The 18529-nt window shown below is 40.0% G+C and overlaps 1 protein-coding gene across 1 annotated transcript in view; it reads right to left on the reverse strand.

Annotated features, from left to right (window-relative positions):
• LOC124796726 overlaps positions 1-18529 on the reverse strand; it is a 1132495-nt gene that overhangs the window by 11624 nt on the left and 1102342 nt on the right. The window contains exons 6-9 of the mRNA XM_047260718.1: positions 11110-11291; positions 9903-10100; positions 7999-8157; positions 1031-1183 (exon numbers count right to left, since the gene is read on the reverse strand). Coding sequence (XP_047116674.1) covers positions 1031-1183; positions 7999-8157; positions 9903-10100; positions 11110-11291 — 692 coding nt within the window. The remainder of the gene's footprint in view (positions 1-1030; positions 1184-7998; positions 8158-9902; positions 10101-11109; positions 11292-18529) is intronic.

An 18529-nucleotide genomic window follows, 5' to 3' on the forward strand; every position in this document is an offset into this window, starting at 1 on the left:
AACGTAGGCTTTGTTAATAACATTTTCAGTTCTGCAATAAGCACACTGAAAACGGAATCTGCAAAATAGTGTATACATTTCTGTACAATGGTTAAGAAAGTATTATTCAAGTCTGAATTGTTTTTCTGTCTATTGTTCACTGAATGGCTGCTGCTATTATTTTTGAATGATAACATATTATTAAATACAAATGTCTTAAAGGAAATTATGTAAAAGGATGACAGAACTCCGAGTTCAAGACATCTGGATAATAATGCACATAAAATTTGCAAACTGACACCGCAGACTGCTCTGAGTGCACTATGCTAGGCTAAAGGATATTCTCTGCAAATTTGGAGTTTCCCCCAAAAATGATGTCAGTAGGACATTATGAAATGAAAATAAGTGAGATAAACAATTTTTAAATATCATGTCAGTGACTATGGTTATTATTATTATTATTATTATTATTATTAAGACAGCAGCACCTAATTTCCACATATTGTTTTCCAAGTAAGCTGATCTACTTTTAGTCCCTGGAAAATTAAATGTTATACTCCTTGATTTCTGATGTGTGACAACAAAAAAACACTTTTACAGCAGTTTTGCGTGATCGCTATGTTTTGTTGCAGTTAAGCAACAGTCTCTTTTACCTAAGATATGGCCTTATATTTCACACTGCTGTATTTTTTAAGCACTCTTTTTGTTGAGTGCTATATAATTGAAACATAGCAATAAAAGCAATGGACATAGAATAAAAACCTGCAGAGCCCCGGGAATTAACAGCGCCTCAGTCAGATGGAACTCTATTTCTTGTTTTTTGACATTGGAGGACACCCACCCACTTCATGTTTGCTATCTATGGAAACAACAATTTGTGAACTTTTTTTAATTGCATAATACTCTAACTTGTGCAAAACTATAGCATAGTCCTCATTATGAAATACATATGTTTGATCCAAGAAGATATTTGTCTACTGCTCTACTTTACATTTAGCCCTTCAAGTGCCTTGCACTGAGGAGATATCGAGAAAACTCTGTCACACATTACCTGTCACCCTTGATGATGCCACAGTCCGCAGCAGCCCATTCAACATACAGTCCTGGGGCAGAGTCACGGGTACTGGCTCCAAACCGTGGGCTCTTCACATCATAGTCCACAGAGATAGCATGCAGTGTCACTCGATCTGCACCACTCACACAGCTGAAAAGAGATCCTTTTGATATTAACTCATTTCAATGACAGAGAAAACTACAAAGAAGAGCAGCAAATAGCTCACGTTGCTCTTCATTGTCACAACACCCTTTTTTTGTGTCAACTATTAATGAGCACAGAAATGGAGATACAAATTATTTCATGGAAACAGACTAAATTATAGTTATTACTTTATGTAGTGGTATGAAATCAGTTTCTCATGCCTTTATGCAAGTGTGACTATATCTGTAAATACAGATAATGACATTACTATGCTGTATTTTGTATTTTGACTAGTTGGACTCTTCCTCAGTGTCTAGGACTGCATGATGTGTTGGCAGATGAATTTTGTGAATACCAATGGTTTGCAAGTAGCCATTAAGACATTTTGGCACTGCTCACAATGTGCTGCAAATCACTGGGATGACATACACTGGTTTATGCCAGATGTCTGGTATGTTATGTTCCAGCATTTGAACTGTCTGAATTTTGAAGTCCCACAGTAATTTCGCATGTTCGTTTTCAACTCTTTCTGACTTAGGGACCCACCAGTTCTTTGGCACCACTGATAGCAATTTCGGCATAAGTTCCAGCTGATCATTTGTGCCATAGTATGGCTTGTGTTCTGAATTCTAATTTTAATTTCATATTTTTCATAACTTGCTATATTGTAAAAGATTCTCAGATATTTAAATTTTTTTACTTGTCTGAATGTTTCAGTGTGGACTTTCATGAACAGGTGCGCACAAAATATTTTGTTTTGTTGAGATTTAATTGCAAACCTGTTTCTTCTGAGAGCTTCAATTGACAGCTGTTTGAGAGCAATAATTTCTCTTCTGTGGCTTGTTCCCATATGATAATAATCAGTTCTTCTGTTTCCTTCTTTATGGTTTCATCTGTCAGCCAAAAACAGATCTTACCATATCTGTTTTACCTTTGATCTTCAAAAACCGCCCATGCAATGCTCTATTGGCACTGGATTCCAGCTTTCCAATATTGATTCTTGCTTTTGGGTACTTTGAGAAGCTTTCTTTTTTGACCTCAATCAGAACTGGTTCTTGGCTATTTTTAACATAATCTCCCAATGCATGCTTCCCTTATTCCACTGTCCAAGATCCATGATGGAGTGGTTGGACCCTCGTGCGATCCCCAACATGGAGTCGCTGGTAATTTTTGAAGATTTTCTTTCCATTACCTCTGGTAAATAAATATTGATAATAACTTTGGTTCACCCTGGGTATTTTACTTCCCTGGTTGTCACCACATCTATATCATTCTGCACCAAGAGTGACAGAATACTTTGCAAGGGTCGCCACTATGCTCTCTGTCAATGTCCTGCACTTCACACTCAAGTCGTTGCCTACACTGGTAACTGGCAACACAGGGAAGAGCATTACACCCGCCCGCAGTTTCTGCTTCTGACTCTGGCTAGCCAAGTTTATATGCCTGGAAAATGATCACTTTTGCTTCTTAACATAATACTTGTCATGTATGTGTTACGCCTCCGATAATAAACACTATAGTGACTAAGTAACCTCACCATATCTAAACTGATCTGAAAATCAACACTAAGTGATCTACATGCACCCTGCTGCACATGTTACACTCAGATATGGCAGAAAGACACTACTGGGTGGAGTGTCATGTGGTATATTGCTTCTTACCACTGCATGTTACCCCACCTTTTTTGAATGTTCCCCTATACACACCTGCCACAGCTTGTGAGAACAGTTGGCTGCAGATTTAGCTTACTGCTTGTATAAGAGTGGTTTGAAAAGTTCTCGGAATCACCACAAGTGATCAGTGCTAGCGCAAGTTGTTCACATGATATTCATTGGATCTTTGCCTGTAGATACATGTCACATCTGTGCTCTTGGAAGAGATCTGTGGCGGTGATGTGGCTCTTTTGTTGTTCCCGCATAGTGATTTGTGAAAATGAAAAAAATCGAGATTCGAGCAGTGATTAAGTACTTCCTAAATAAAGGTATGAAAGCAAAGGACATTCATGCCGATTTCCAGACTAAACTGAAGGACTCTGCTCCTTCATATTAAACTGTTGTCAAGTGGACAAATGAATTCAAATTTGGTTGGGAGAGCTTAGATGATGATTCGCGCAGTGGTCAGCCAAGATGTGTCACTGCTCCAGATATCAATGCTAAAGTGCACAAAATGGTCATGGATGATCACCGATTGAAAGCCCATAAAATTGCTCATGCTTGCCAGATGTCATCTGAAAGGGTATATCACATTTTAATTGAAGAATCAGAAATGAAAAAATTATCTGCAAGAATGGTGCCACGCCTATTGACACACGCTCTTGCACACGTGCCATCGCCATGCAAAATTACACAAACTAAGATATGAATTGTCGCCACACCTGCCTTATTCACCTGATATGGCCCCGTCAGACTTGCATCTCTTCCCAAAACAAAAAATTTTTCTTGGTGGATGAAGATTCACTTCAAATAAAGAATCGATAGACAGAATTGACAACTATTTTGCAGGCCTGGAGGAAACTCATTTTCAAGATGGGATCAAGGCACTGGAACATCGTTGGATGAAGTGCATTAGTCTACAAGGGGAAAACATTGAAAAATAAAAAAAGTTTCAGTGATGTAAGTCCTTTTTTCTGTCCCGTTCCAAGAACTTTTCAAACCACCCTCGTACATTAAGCATGTATCATGAACGAGATAGGAATCTGCAGCTACTTTTATATTTAGCAGGCCATCTTATAGTGTGTGGTGTATGTAACCCACCTCCCAGCTCCCTGCCCAAATTTTCTATTCCATTTACCAAGGTACTTAGAAAAAGATGACTGCTGGTAGGTCTCTTTAAAAGATGACTGCTGGTAGGTCTCTTTAATTTCTCCAATTTCACGAGATATTTGTGGCGGTAGGCAACTTGTTGTTCAACTGTTCTTGGGATATGTACAGCAAATAGCTCCTTAATGGACAACTTCCTTCTTGCAGCATCTGCCACTGAAGTTGGGTGAATATCTCTGTGACATTTTCACATTTACTAAATGAATGCTTAATACAACACACTTCTTTTCCCTGGATGATCTTGATCTTCCCTATTGTATTGTATTGTATTTTATTGCATGTTAACTGGAGGCCTAGAAACAACAGGAGAGACTCCGTCCCAACCGCAGCCGCAGTGGTCCACAACCCCATGACGACTAGCGCAGTCCACTTCACCCCTCTGCCGCCCCACACCGAACAATTTTGGGGTTGTCGCGTGGTTTGGCCCCCGGTGGTGTCCCCCCCCCCCCCCCCCCCCCCATGGACGTCTGACACCAGACAAGTGTAACCCTTATGTTTGCATGGCAGAGTAGTGGTGGTGTACGTCTATGTGGAGAACTTGTTTGCGCAGCAATCGCCGACATAGTGTAGCTGAGGCAGGATAAGGGGAACCAACCCGCATTCACTGTGGTAGATGGAAAACCGCCTAAATACCATCCACAGACTGGCCGGCTCACCAGACCTCAACACAAGTCCGCCAGACAGATTCGTGCCAGGGACCAGCCGCTCCTTTCTGCCTGGAAAGCTGTGTGTTAGATCACATGGCTAACCAGGCGGGCAATCTTCCCTATTAATACTACTTCATAAGGGTCACATACTAACAAACAAACAAGAGTCAGTTAAATAACAATTTTGTAAGTTATCTCATTCCTGAGTGAGTTTCAGTTCCTTTGGATACTGTGAAATTATCTGTCTGGCACCTATCTTTCAACCATCAGCTAGTTTTATGTATCCATGTCACAATAAATCACGCCATATTTGTACTACTGATATTTAACAAATGTGGCTCCTCCCCGTGACTGATCACCAGTCATTTAACAAAGCAGTAAAGGGTCTTTGAGGCTATTTATGCACAGTATATTACATTTGTTTATGTTGAAGGTCCACTGCCAATCCTGGCACCAAACATCAATCCTCTGCTGATCATCTTGAGTTTTACTATAATTTTCTGACATGCAATAATCATATATACAACAGCATTATGAATCTTTCGGCATTATCCATCAGGTTATTTATATTTAACATTAACAGCAGCAGTCCTGTAGCACTTCCCTTTAAAGTTATTCTGAAGCTACTTTCACAACTGACGTTTTCTCCTAACTAAGAACAGTTATTGAATTCTGTTTGCTAGGATGTCTGTCCACTCATAAAATTAGTCCAACATTTCTTAAGCTTGGTGACCGTGAGGAACTGAAATGAACATTTCAAACAGGGCACCACTATCTTCTGAATTGAAGGATGAATTACGTAAGCTTAATTTCTCAAGGTCACTGTTTGTGGACTATAAGCTGATTCCTATGAATGAGATTTTCTGTTTTGAAAAAGTGGAATATGTGCATACATAAAATGTTCAATTCTAAAACAAACTGATTTCAGCAACATAGGCATGATGTTACATGCATCCAGCCAAGAACAATTCTTGAAAAGAGAACGACTCACACCTTTTCTAATCATTTGGAATTCTTCAGTGATCCCTACTAAACTACTTTTTATAGGAGAACAGTTTCTTATATTTCTATAAAAAGTCATACAGATATTCCTTCAGCTCCACTTGCTCTTCCTCTGTTGAGTGATGTACGGTGGACAGTTATTTCAATATCTCTCATTTTGGAAGTAGTTTAGTTGATGATCCTCAGCAAAACAGTTTCAGAAGATGGAATTCAATATGCCGCTTACCTTCTCAGTGTTGCAACCAGTGAGATTGAGACAGACAGGGAAGGGTAACTTGCATCCTGCCCCATGAGACAGATGGGTGTATCAGTTTAAATAAAGCCATAATCAACTAGTAGTAAGAGTACCCAGAACAGTTTGTCATGAAATCTCAAGACTATTTCATTGTTAACCACAAAATTAACATAAGTTGCTCCCATACCCACAGCTCAGGTCCTAGATATACTCTTGCTGTGTTGTCTTCCATTTTGGTGCAAGTGTTATCATTGAGTGACAAGATGGATAACTTTGGCCCATTTACTGGTTTTACATAGACCCAGAAATTCTTTGGAATTTCCATCACATCAGTAGACAGAATTTGACTCTTGACTTTATTGAATACTCATCACATTGCTCTCCATACACTCACCTCGGTTTCATTTCGCTTTGTTTAAAGCTGCGATGAAATCACAGTACCACTCACATGTGGGTCAATACATGCATGGCTAAAGCACACTTGGCACTACTCTAGAAATTCATCTTTTGATACTTCTTATTTTTAGTCCATGAGATGAATGTTTTGTGTTGTCCATTCAAATAACCCTTAATTTTTAACCTAAAACTGACACAAAAATCTCCTTAAACATCAACGTACAGATTTCTACTTCAACCATGAGTTAACGTAACATCCATCTCACTGGCACAATGTACAATTACAGCACATGATAGATAATCTGTACATTACCAGAAGCAGTATTAGTTTTAGGTTACCTATCTGACAGCTCCCAGGGGCAACAAAAATTTGATTTTCAATATTTCATGTAATTATTGACTGAATTTGAAATTTAAAATGCTGTCATAATCTACTCATGAAGAGGTACAGTATAATCTTAAGTTCAAAGTCTAACACAATAAGGCAATTATTACAGTTAAAAATTTTGTGTGTGTGTGTGTGTGTGTGTGTGTGTGTGTGTGTGTGTGTACACGTGGGAGAGTCGGGTTTTTACTAGTTTTCTATATTTTGAACCAGTTTCTTTCTTTTATTGTGCCTTTGCCCCACACTAGTGGAGTATCAGAATGACTACGAACAGATTTGGCAAGGTTAATTTAAGAGGTGGATGGATGCCTTTCCTGCCACTACCATGTGATCCACTTCCGAGACAGAATACATATGCCTCAACAGTCTGTAGTGTTATATATGTGAAAGCCATCGAAAGATTTCTAAATGTTTGCGAATCTTGTAACTGAGGCAGGACTTGGCCATTATTCACCTAGTGGAATATGGGAAACTGCCTAAAAACCACATCCAGGGGCTGGCCGGTATACCGATCCTTGTCATTGATGCACTGGGTGGATCCGATCCAGAGCCAGCACCTCTCCCCATCCCAGAAGTCGCAGTTTAACAGGCACAGCTATCTGGGTGGGTCTCTATTCTGAATCAACACTATACAGGTATAGTGTATAAAACGGCTTGAAATAACTGATTACTTTACAAATGAGTTAATGTATTCAATATTTGATGTTAAAAATATAAGTGATGCAGTTTTCAGATCCGAAACCCCTTGTATATCTACTCCAGGGGAAGACATAAATCACCAACAACAATTTCATGCTGTGAAGGCTGCAATGGGTGTACACAAAAGGTGTGTGTTAGATCTTTGTTCAACTACAGTGCATGTCTTTAGTGATGTGGCAATATTAATTTAGCTCCTACTTTTTTTGTGTAGCAGTTTTGCATATGCTGCCATTTGTCGGCCATAATGCTCTTCGAACATTTGAGACTTTCATTGTAAGTATCACTGTAATTAAACATGACACAACACACTCATTTTCCAAGCTGCACTAAATAAAATTCGAAGTCCATCACAGTGACCTTAGCTTCTCTCCCACAGAAAAGATATAGTGGAGGTATCTTACAGCTGTCAACATCTATGTAGTGTAGCCCACAAAATTTGTTCACTAAGCTCTGAATTCTGAATGTTTTTTCTGAATAAACAATTTTTTTTCAAAGATTAAAGCACAGGACCAAAGTCACTTGTCATTTGAAGGATCAGTAATACTTGCATTTTTTTAAAAATACGTAATGCAATGACCATGTGTATAGTGAAATCCAAGAACAACATTTAATTTATTTTGATGAAAACATAGACTGACCTGAACAAAGATGCATTCTCTGGAGAATTTCGTGCACTGTCAATTTCTTCCAATGAAGTTTGCAGTGCCCGTGCTTCCTCCAGAAGACTAAGTAGATTCAGCTCCTCACGACCAAGCTGAAACTCTAGTTCTGCTTGCTGGATTCGCGCATCAATATTACTGTAAAATTACCAAATGTGTGTTATTTTCATACACAATACATTGTACACTACTGTTATTCCAACTATTGTAATCTTTGATAATAACACAAAAATAAGTACTGATATAACACAGTGAAATTTACATTTGTGAGATGATTGGAAACTCAAAACCTATTAATCCACTACCTATGAGTTTTAAGCTAATTAGTTACTCATATGTTCCATAAATACCAAGGATATTAAACATACTGTCACATACATTGAGACATATCACAAGTTTACCAGTTCTCTCTCTCTCTCTCTCTCTCTCTCTCTCACACTCACTCACTCACTCACTCACTCACTCACTCTCTCTCTATCACACACACTCATTCCAACTCTTGCCTTTTCCAACTTGGAAGATCATTGTCCAGTTTTCTAGTTTTGTTTTGGTACAGTATTTCTAGGATGAGATGAGTCACTATCATCAGATTCTACAATGGATGAGCTCAGATGTTTTACTTATTAGGATTGCAGCTTTGCTGTTGGAGGTTCAGTCTGGTTATGGTCAATATAGGTAATATATCAAAATGTATTGTTCATACTAGCCACGAAAAGTGTCTAGTGGTACTTGTCAAAATGTTGTGCCAAAATACAACATGTAACTCAATGGACACCTAGAAATGCATATATATGTGAATTAACTCCATTTTTGTTCTTAGTTTATGGATCCAGATTTGAGCCTCAATCTGACACACATATTGCACATACCTCATTACAGAGTAAAATATCCATACTCCCAAAGCATTGTTTGCCATGTCACGCCATTATCTGTATTATCGTGACATAAGGGAGAGAGCGTTACATATGTGATACGGGAATTGGCGCGGCAATTGTTAAAATAAAGGCATGTTCTGTTGTGGCAAGGTCTTTTCACACAATTTCATTTACCAACTTCTTCCTCTGAATGCCAACTCATTTTATTGACTCCCACCTACATAGGGAGAAATAACCATCATAATTAAATAGAAAAAACTGGAGCTTACATGGGAAGATCTGGATGCTCATTTTTCCCACACACTATTCCAGAGTGGTATGGTCAAGAAATAGTCTGAAAGTGGTTCTGTGAACCACTCTGCCAAACACGTAAGTGTGAATAGTGGAGATATAATGTAGATTCTTCAGTCTTGAAGTAATGCCTTCATTTCCTCTCTTTTCGTTCTTTCATAAATAATGCTTAAGCTTTCTGAAGACCATACATTCACTGAGCAGTACATTCTACTCAACTGTGGCATGTGAAATAAATGTGTTTGACATTTTTAGGTTGTATGCATGGTCAGGCTGTAAATCAAAGTTCAGGAGCTTACAAAATGCCTAGCTCCAACCTACAATGAGAGTACAATCTCTTATTTGCTCTGTCACATATCCCGCTCCAGTGTTATCAGTCTGTGTGTTGCAGAATCTTTCACAAAACAAGATACTGGGTGTGTTGCAGAATCTTTCACAAAGCAAAGTACTGGCATACAGCACAGTGTATGCCAGTTTCACCACTTTGACTAGACAATGCATGTACGCCAGTGTGACATTATGTTTCCATATCCTCCTAGTGATCTGATATCCTCCCCCCCCCCCCCCCCCCCCAAACACACACCTCTATAGTTTTAACGGTAAAATCCAGTTTAATTTCATTGTTTATCTGAAGAAATAAAAATAGGATGATCAGTCGGGTTGTGACTCACATAAAACAAAATCTGCACAAATTAGGTATTTACTAAGGAAGCTTACTCTGAGACATCCAGCCGTTCGAGTGCCAGAGCCAGATTCTTAATTGCAAGCCGCTTGTTGTCCATGTCCTGGCGTAGCCTATTGAGACGATCACGGGCTGCACGCCGCTCACAGTCACTGGCCAGTGGCACTGAGCCCCCGCCTCGCAAGAAATTTATGCCTCCTGGTCTTCCTGGGTTGCACAGCTGGCCTTTCAGACTGCAACACAGCGAAGTGTTATGAACAACTACCTAGCTGCCACTACAATTAGAATGAAGAACAACACACATTCAAAGGGAAAAAAAAACAATTGTGTAAGGGTTCTGGTTATGAAATTCTTAAGTTATGTGCAGTATTTAGTCCACAGTGTAGTTACAGTCACATCAGACATTTTTTACTATACAACAAAATATTACAGAAAAACAAGGCAGCACATAAATGTCATTTCCATTCAGTAAACAATGATATTCATGAGAAATGTTTAGCTTAAATGTTGTTAGTATTGTAGGGCTCAGTTTGGCACGCACCCCTCTACAACTCATTCACAAGTTCAAATTCACATGCAGCCTATCCAAGTATGAGCCTCTGTGAAACACAAGGAACAAGAATACAGAAAAAGATGAATATTTATGAAAATTAAGTCTGTCATTAGAGAATTAACTTGGAATGGTTATACAAATAAAGTTACACATGGAAAAACTTCTCTGGCAGGAGGAAGTCATCAGGTCCATTTCTGAAATTTACATAACTATGCTGTTTTATAGGCCTCATTTTAAACAGATAGATACACTATGAGTTTCTAGGTACAGAGCTATTTAATACATCACCTTCACAAGCACATCATTTGCCACTAAATGTCTTCAAAAATAAAACACAAAAATAGCTTAGAAAAAAGGCTTATTACCCATTCAAAAAAGCTGAAATCTCGTCAAATGATAATCCACTTTACTAATTAATTCATAAGACTAATTAAACCTTTATCCAAGAAATGTTATATTTGCTCTTGTAATGTGTTCTTTATACACATTCATTTGTTAGTTGCTAGTGTATAGGTTAATATATAACTTAGTATGTATTACAATAGAATATATAACTATGCTTCCCTGGAATGTCAATAACCGCTGTAAAAATTGTTTCTAAATAACTCATATGACAGTGAATGCACACTTTGACACTTAAAAAACCATGGCATGTGTGTGTTGGTGTGTGTGATGGCCAAACCAGATACCTTTGTATGACATTCTCCTTATCCCGTAGTGCATTGCGCAGTGCCTCCAGCTCACGAGCCACATCTCTGGAAGCCCTCTGGAGTTGTACACCACCTGCAGAGCCTGTACTACTGGCTGCCACCTTCTTACGGCGAGGAGTCGTTGTGGCAGTTGTTGACAATGACACCTCAATACTTGCCATCTGAAATGCAGAAGATTCACTGAGAAAGCTGCAACTGCACTCTCTTCGTGTACTTCTCCCCTATTCCCTATCTGCAGATCAAAGTTTCCAGAAAACACCCGAATCAATTGATTTAAAAAGTAATTTGTAAATCTAAAAACATAAACCTAATAATAACAGTAAGATATAGCAAAAGATATGTGGCTGACAGGGCTGTGTAAGTTAAAAAGAAGCGACATTTTGAATGAATCACAACAGTACTGCAGATTAGCTGTAGCCACCATGGCAACCACTGTGGCAACTAGTATGCATTTTTATCTCTGGGAATGAGTGAATATACTTCACTCCTTAAGTTCCAAGAGTCCACAATGCAGTACATGTTAAGAAACTTATTACTTCCTCCAACATATACTGACATCCACTGTCAACCATGAGACTGAATGCCATGTGGTGGCACTGCAGACACATCATATGATAAGGAAAATATAAAAGTCGAGCAGAGACAAGTAGAGAACCATTCTAGTGATGGTATGGGGAAATCCACGGACACAAGTGACTTCGTCAGCAGACAGATTATTATGGCCTTGAGCCTGGAAACAAGCATCTCCGAAGCAGCAATGCTGATCAGCTGTTCAAGTGCTACTGTCATGAGATCTGTGGGAAGTGGCTGAAGGACAGTGAAACTGGAGTTGGTGACAGGGTCCTGGACATCAACACCTAATCACAGATTATGGTAGTTGGGGGCTTCTACACTACTGGCCATTAAAGTTGCTACACCATGAAGATGACGTACTACAGACACGAAATTTAACCGACAGGAAGAAGATGCTGTGATATGCAAATGATTAGCTTTTCAGAGCATTCACATACGGTTGGCGCCGGTGGCGACACCTTAAACGTGCTGACATGAGGAAAGTTTCCAACCGATTTCTCATACACAAACAGCAGTTGACCGGCGTTGCCTGGTGAAACATTGTTGTGATGCCTCATGTAAGGAGGAGAAATGCGTACCATCACGTTTCCGACTTTGATAAAGGTTGGATTGTAGCCTATCGCGATTGCGGTTTATCGTATCGCGACATTGCTGCTCACGTAGGTCGAGATCCAATGACTGTTAGCAGAATATAGAATCAGTGGGTTCAGGAGGGTAATACAGAACGCTGTGCTGGATCCCAACGGCCTCGTATCACTAGCAATCGAGATGACAGGCATCTTATCCGCATGGCTGTAACGGATCGTGCAGCCACGTCTCAATCCCTGAGTCAACAGATGGGGGCATTTGCAAGACAGCAACCATTTGCATGAACAGTTCGACGACGTTTGCAGCAGCATAGACTATCAGCTCGGAGACCGTGGCTGCGGTTACCCTTGACGCTGCATCACAGACAGGAGCATCTGTGATGGTGTACTCAATGACGAACCTGGGTGCACGAATGGCAAAACGCCTTTTTTTCAGATGAATCCAAGTTCTGTTTACAGCATCATGATTGTCGCATCCGTGTTTGGCGACATCGCGGTGAAGGCATATTGGAAGCGTTTATTCGTCATCGCCATACCGGCGTATCACCCAGCGTGGTGGTGTGGAGTGCCATTGGTTACATGTCTCAGTCACCTCTTGTTCGCATTGACGGCACTTTGAACAGTGGACGTTACATTTCAGATGTGTTACGAACCGTGGCTCTACCCTTCATTCGATCCCTGCGAAACCCTACATTTCAGCAGGATAAGGCACGACCGCATGTTGCAGGTCCTGTACGGGCCTTTCTGGAAACAGAAAATGTTCGACTGCTGCCCTGGCCAGCACATTCTCCAGATCTCTCACCAATTGAAAATGTCTGATCAATGGTGGCCGAGCAACTGGCTCATGGCAATACGGCAGTCACTACTCTTGATGAACTGTGGTATCGTGTTGTAGCTGCATGGGCAGTTGTGCCTGTACACACCATCCAAGCTATGTTTGACTCAATGCCCAGGCATATCAAGGCCGTTATTATGGCCAGAGGTGGTTGTTCTGGGTACTGATTTCTCAGGATCTATGCACCCAAGTTGCATGAAAATATAATCACATGTCAGTTCTAGTATAATATATTTGTCCAATGAATACCCGTTTATCATCTGCATTTCTTCTTGGTGTAGCAATTTTAATGGCCAGTAGTGTACATTCTGTAAATCAGGATAGGTGACAATCTGGGGAGGTCTGAGAATAGAGTACAATGCTGGTATGGTTACAAGTGCTTTGAAGTACAGCATTTAGTGCACATTGTTGAAAGGGGTTGTGCAACAGATGGAACCTATGTGTTTCCAAGCTGACCCAACATCATCAATTAAGATTACAATGGCCACAGAATAACTGATATTGCACATTGGCTCTTGGAAACACATTGCCCGGTCAGATGAATTAGGTATCTTGGGACACAACATTGACTGTTGTGCCTCAATATCCCATCATCTAGGCAAATGGATGCTCGAAATAGGCACCACGTCATAGATGTTGGCCAATGGGGGGAATATTAAGCAATGGGAGACATTCACCTACGGACTTCTGGTAGTAATCAAGTGTAAGATGACAGCTGTGCACAACATGAACCTTATTGTCAACCACTTGCATCCCTTCATGTTTGATGTCTTCCTCAGCATTATTGTGAACCACCTGCATCCCTTCAGGCCTATATCTTCCCCAATGGCTATGGCATCTTCCAGCAGTGTAACTATCCATGTCACAAGGTCAGAATCGTGATATAGTGGTTTGAGAAGCCTGCCTTGGGTGCCAAATTCACCTCATCTGAATACAGTGGAACATGAACCACCAACACTTAATTTACAGGAATGGTGTGGCCTGTGCACAGACATATGGTGCCACATACCTAGGACTTGGCAAATACATATTGCATCCAATCGCTGTGGTATTGCATTATAAAGGTGGACGAAGGTGCTGTTATGCAGGTGATCACAATATTTTGCCTCATCAGTGTATGTGTAGCACATTGAAGACAAGGGCACAAATTAGAGAAATTCAAGCATGTACAGAGCAGTAGTGACAGTCTTTCTTTACAGTTTTTATCTGTGACAAGGATAGAAAAAGGGGATAACATTCTCAAGTACCAAGTACTCTTCGCCATATGGCTTACATTGGCTTATGAAAACAGTATTGCCCAAATTATGTAACACTAAGACTTTATTAACAGAACCTCATTTGCAAATCAACTCACCAATGTCTGTGTTTTAATGCATATGCCACCAAAACTTTATTGCAAGGAAGATGTGAAGTAAAGCTGATAAACACGAATAAGGTTCTGTGATCTGAGTGGCTCACGAACCGTGTTACGCTTGGTTAACTCACAAGATAGCTGCCACAAGAAATCTTCCTGTGGATCTAAAGAAGAGATTGCATCCCAGATAGTCACGGGCATTTAGTCTGGAGCCTGCTGGATGGCAATGAAATGGTAAGCAGTCCTGTCTGTACCACAATCTGTAGTCATTTTTCGATTTGTCAAGTAAAATGTGGTGGCATTAAGAACTTACATCTCAGCCACGGGGAGGTTTTTATTTAACTACTGGTTCACTTACAAACATGAGAAAAACAAGGCATCAACCTCTCCTGTAGTACATGCAAACAATGGGATATAATGACAATAAAAGTTAGGTAGAGACACTTATTCATCACATAACACACAATTTCAAATCAATATTTATTTTGTATATTGGAGACATACAATGATTTTTACGTTTTTTTAGCTACAATTCTAGCAGCACACCTCTCAGACTCTTTGCTGTGGTGATGCACTGGGACAGTATTATTGAATAGTTAGCACAAGAGCCTTGCTATTCTTTTATTTTGTTTCTCAGTTGTGCCACAGTTTGACACTTACTTACTTACTTATTCATACTCTCCAGCCCCCCCCCCCTAAACCACAGCCAATTTTCGATCTTGTCAAATAGCCTCCTCCATAGCATTCTGTCCTTGGCATCTTCTTCCCTTGCTCCAAGTATATGAAGATGCTTGGCCACCTGGTCACTCCATCTTGTTTTCAATCTGCCTAAAGGTCTTTGGCCTACAGGTTTCTTCTCTGACACTTCTGCCAGTCATGGTCCTTCCTCTCTTCTACAGGCATGGCTGGCCCATTCAGTTTCCTTGTCTTGGCCTCCACTACAGCACCTGATCCATTGTCTGTCTCTCTGAGCTCCTTGTTCTTTCTTTGTTGGCATTCTTCTCCATCAAAAATTGGTCCAAATATCTTCTGCAGCATCTTATTTTCAAAATCTTTTGTTTCTCTCTGTACACTTACCTGTTCTTCATTTGTCCACCCTGCATAGTGATACTGATCTGGTCTTTATTGTGATTCCTCCTGAAGAAAATGACAGTAATTTCTTGAGTGAATATAATGCTCTAGATTTTGCATTGATCCTCACATCTATTTCTCGTTTCTCATCATTTCTGTTATTTACTGCCATCCCCAGATATTTAAGGTCATCTGCTTCTTCAAACACGTGGTTATCACTCAACAGGATTTTCTGGTTTTTTGTCTTGAAATTTCTTTGTACTCTCACGAATTTTGTTTATTTGTCATTTCTCCAAACCAACTCCCATTTAAACAGCTTTCTTGCCAATGTTTTCAGGTCATTTAGATTTTCAGCAATCATCTGCAAAAATCAGTAGGCTATTTCCCTCTTCTGCTATGCTTGCTGCATCCAGTGCTTCCCATATTATAATGCTAAATGACAGTGGTGAGATTCCACATTTCTAACTGACTTGTACAGTGCCTGACAGAATATTCTAAGGTGTCGCTGATATTTGATTTATGGGCACAAGGCTATGGTCCAAGGCATAATTCTAAGCCTCACATTTGGTCTTCCATTGGTGGAGACTTCATGTGGTCCTAAATAACGTAACTGTACCCCATATGCCCTGTGGTTCAATATACCTAAGTGGCTATTTCTTGGTAACTATGAAGAGAATACAATAGATGACAGCTCATGCACATTTGGCAAGCTATGTCAACTAGCTCTGTGTCTCACCCAGTGCACAGTGACTAACAGCCATTTCATGAATGAGCTTTGTTGTGTTACTGTTTCATACAGGTAAGTTTCTTGTGTTACTCATTCATTAAACTTTTTCTACAAACATGGTACTGTGTCAGGTACTACATGCACCTTTGCTGAAGTTTGTGAAAAATTCATGATCATATCTGACATCATATCTGGGTTTAAGGCTACTGGACTGGATCCGTATGATCCTACTGCAATTCCAGAAGCTGTATTTGAACCTAGTGCAGCTTCTGATTTACAAAATCCTGCAGCTTCAGAATGTCTGCCACCATCAATACTGCAAAAATCAGGTGACACTTCCTCTTCAGAGCCTGCACCTTCAGGTGTGCCAAATAGAAATTTGAATAGAGTATGCATATTGTATGTGGGGAAGGATGACTCTGTCATTGATTCAGATGACACTGGAGCTGCTGATAATGAGCATATTTGCTGAGCTACTCCCAACATCAGGTATAAAAAAAGGTACTCAGGTGTCAAAGAGAAAACCTGCTCAGAACAGTAAAGGTATCATTTTGAAGAAACCACTAGTTTTGACAAAAGATAAGATCAGAATTCCTAGAATACCCAAAATACAGCCAGACCTATCCAAGGAGTCAGCAAAAAAAGCCAAACTGACACAAGGATAAATCTTGGTTTTGTAATACAAGCAAAGAAGATTCAGTGAAAGATGTGTGTGTGTTTGGTTCAAATGGCTCTGAGCACTATGGGACTTAACATCAATGGTCATCAGTCCCCTAGAACTAAGAACTACTTAAACCTAACTAACCTAAGGACAACACACAACACCCAGTCATCACGAGGCAGAGAAAATCGCTGACCCCGCCGGGAATCGAACCCGGGTGCAGGAAGCGAGAACGCTACCGCACAACCATGAGCTGCTGTGTGTGTTTCATTTGTGTTCATTACATCCATGAGGAATGTGGCAAATTAATGAAAGAGTACAAGGGCAATTTTACGTGTCAAGCTGTGAGGACAGTGATACACAAAATGTAAAAATATTTTTCTGTCAGTTCAGCGTAACAAATAGCTTGTTGTTGTTGTTGTTGTTGTGGTCTTCAGTCCTGAGACTGGTTTGATGCAGCTCTCCATGCTACTCTATCCTGTGCATGCTTCTTCATCTCCCAATACCTACTGCAGCCTACATCCTTCTGAATCTACTTAGTGTATTCATCTCTTGGTCTCCCTCTATGATTTTTACCCTCCACGCTGCCCTCCAGTACTAAATTGGTAATCCCTTGATGCCTCAGAACATGTCCTACCAACCGATCCCTTCTTCTAGTCAAGTTCTGCCACAAACTCCTCTTCTCCCCAATTCTATTCAGTACCTCCTCATTAGTTACATGATCTACCCATCTAATCTTTAGCATTCTTCTCAAGCACCACATTTCGAAAGCTTCTATTCTCTTCTTGTCTAAGCTATTTATCGTCCATGTTTCACTTCCATACATGGCTAGACTCCATACAAATACTTTCAGAAATGACTTCCCGACACTTAAATCAATACTCGATGTTAACAAATTTCTCTTCTTTAGAAACGCTTTCCTTGCTATTGCCACTCCACATTTTATATCCTCTCTACTTTGACCATCATCAGTTATTTTGCTCCCCAAATAGCAAAACTCCTTTACTACTTTAAGCTTCTCATTTCCTAATCTAATTCCCTCAGCATCACCCGACTTAATTTTACTACATTCCATTATCCTCGTTTTGCTTTTGTTGATGTTCATCTTATACCCTCCTTTCAAGACACTGTCCATTCCATTCAACTGCTCTTCCAAATCCTTTGCTGTCTCTGACAGAATTACAATGTCATCAGAGAACCTCAAAGTTTTTATTTCTTCTCCATGGATTTTAATACCTACTATGAACTTTCCTTTTGTTTCCTTTACTGCTTGCTCAATATACAGATCGAATAGCATCGGGGAGAGGCTACAACCCTGTCTCACTCCCTTCCCAACCACTGCTTCCCTTTCATGTCCCTTGACTCTTATAACTGCCATCTGGTTTCTGTACAAATTGTAAATAGCCTTTTGCTCCGTGTATTTGACCCCTGCCACCTTCAGAATTTGAAAGAGTATTCCAGTCAACATTGTCAAAACCTTTCTCTAAGTCTACAAATGCTAGAAATGTAGGTTTGCCTTTCCTTAATCTTTCTTCTAAGATAAATCGTAGGGTCAGTATTGCCTCACGTGTTCCAACATTTCTACGGCATC

Source organism: Schistocerca piceifrons, chromosome 1 (genome assembly GCF_021461385.2).
Source record: "Schistocerca piceifrons isolate TAMUIC-IGC-003096 chromosome 1, iqSchPice1.1, whole genome shotgun sequence".
Classification (NCBI taxonomy): domain Eukaryota; kingdom Metazoa; phylum Arthropoda; class Insecta; order Orthoptera; family Acrididae; genus Schistocerca; species Schistocerca piceifrons.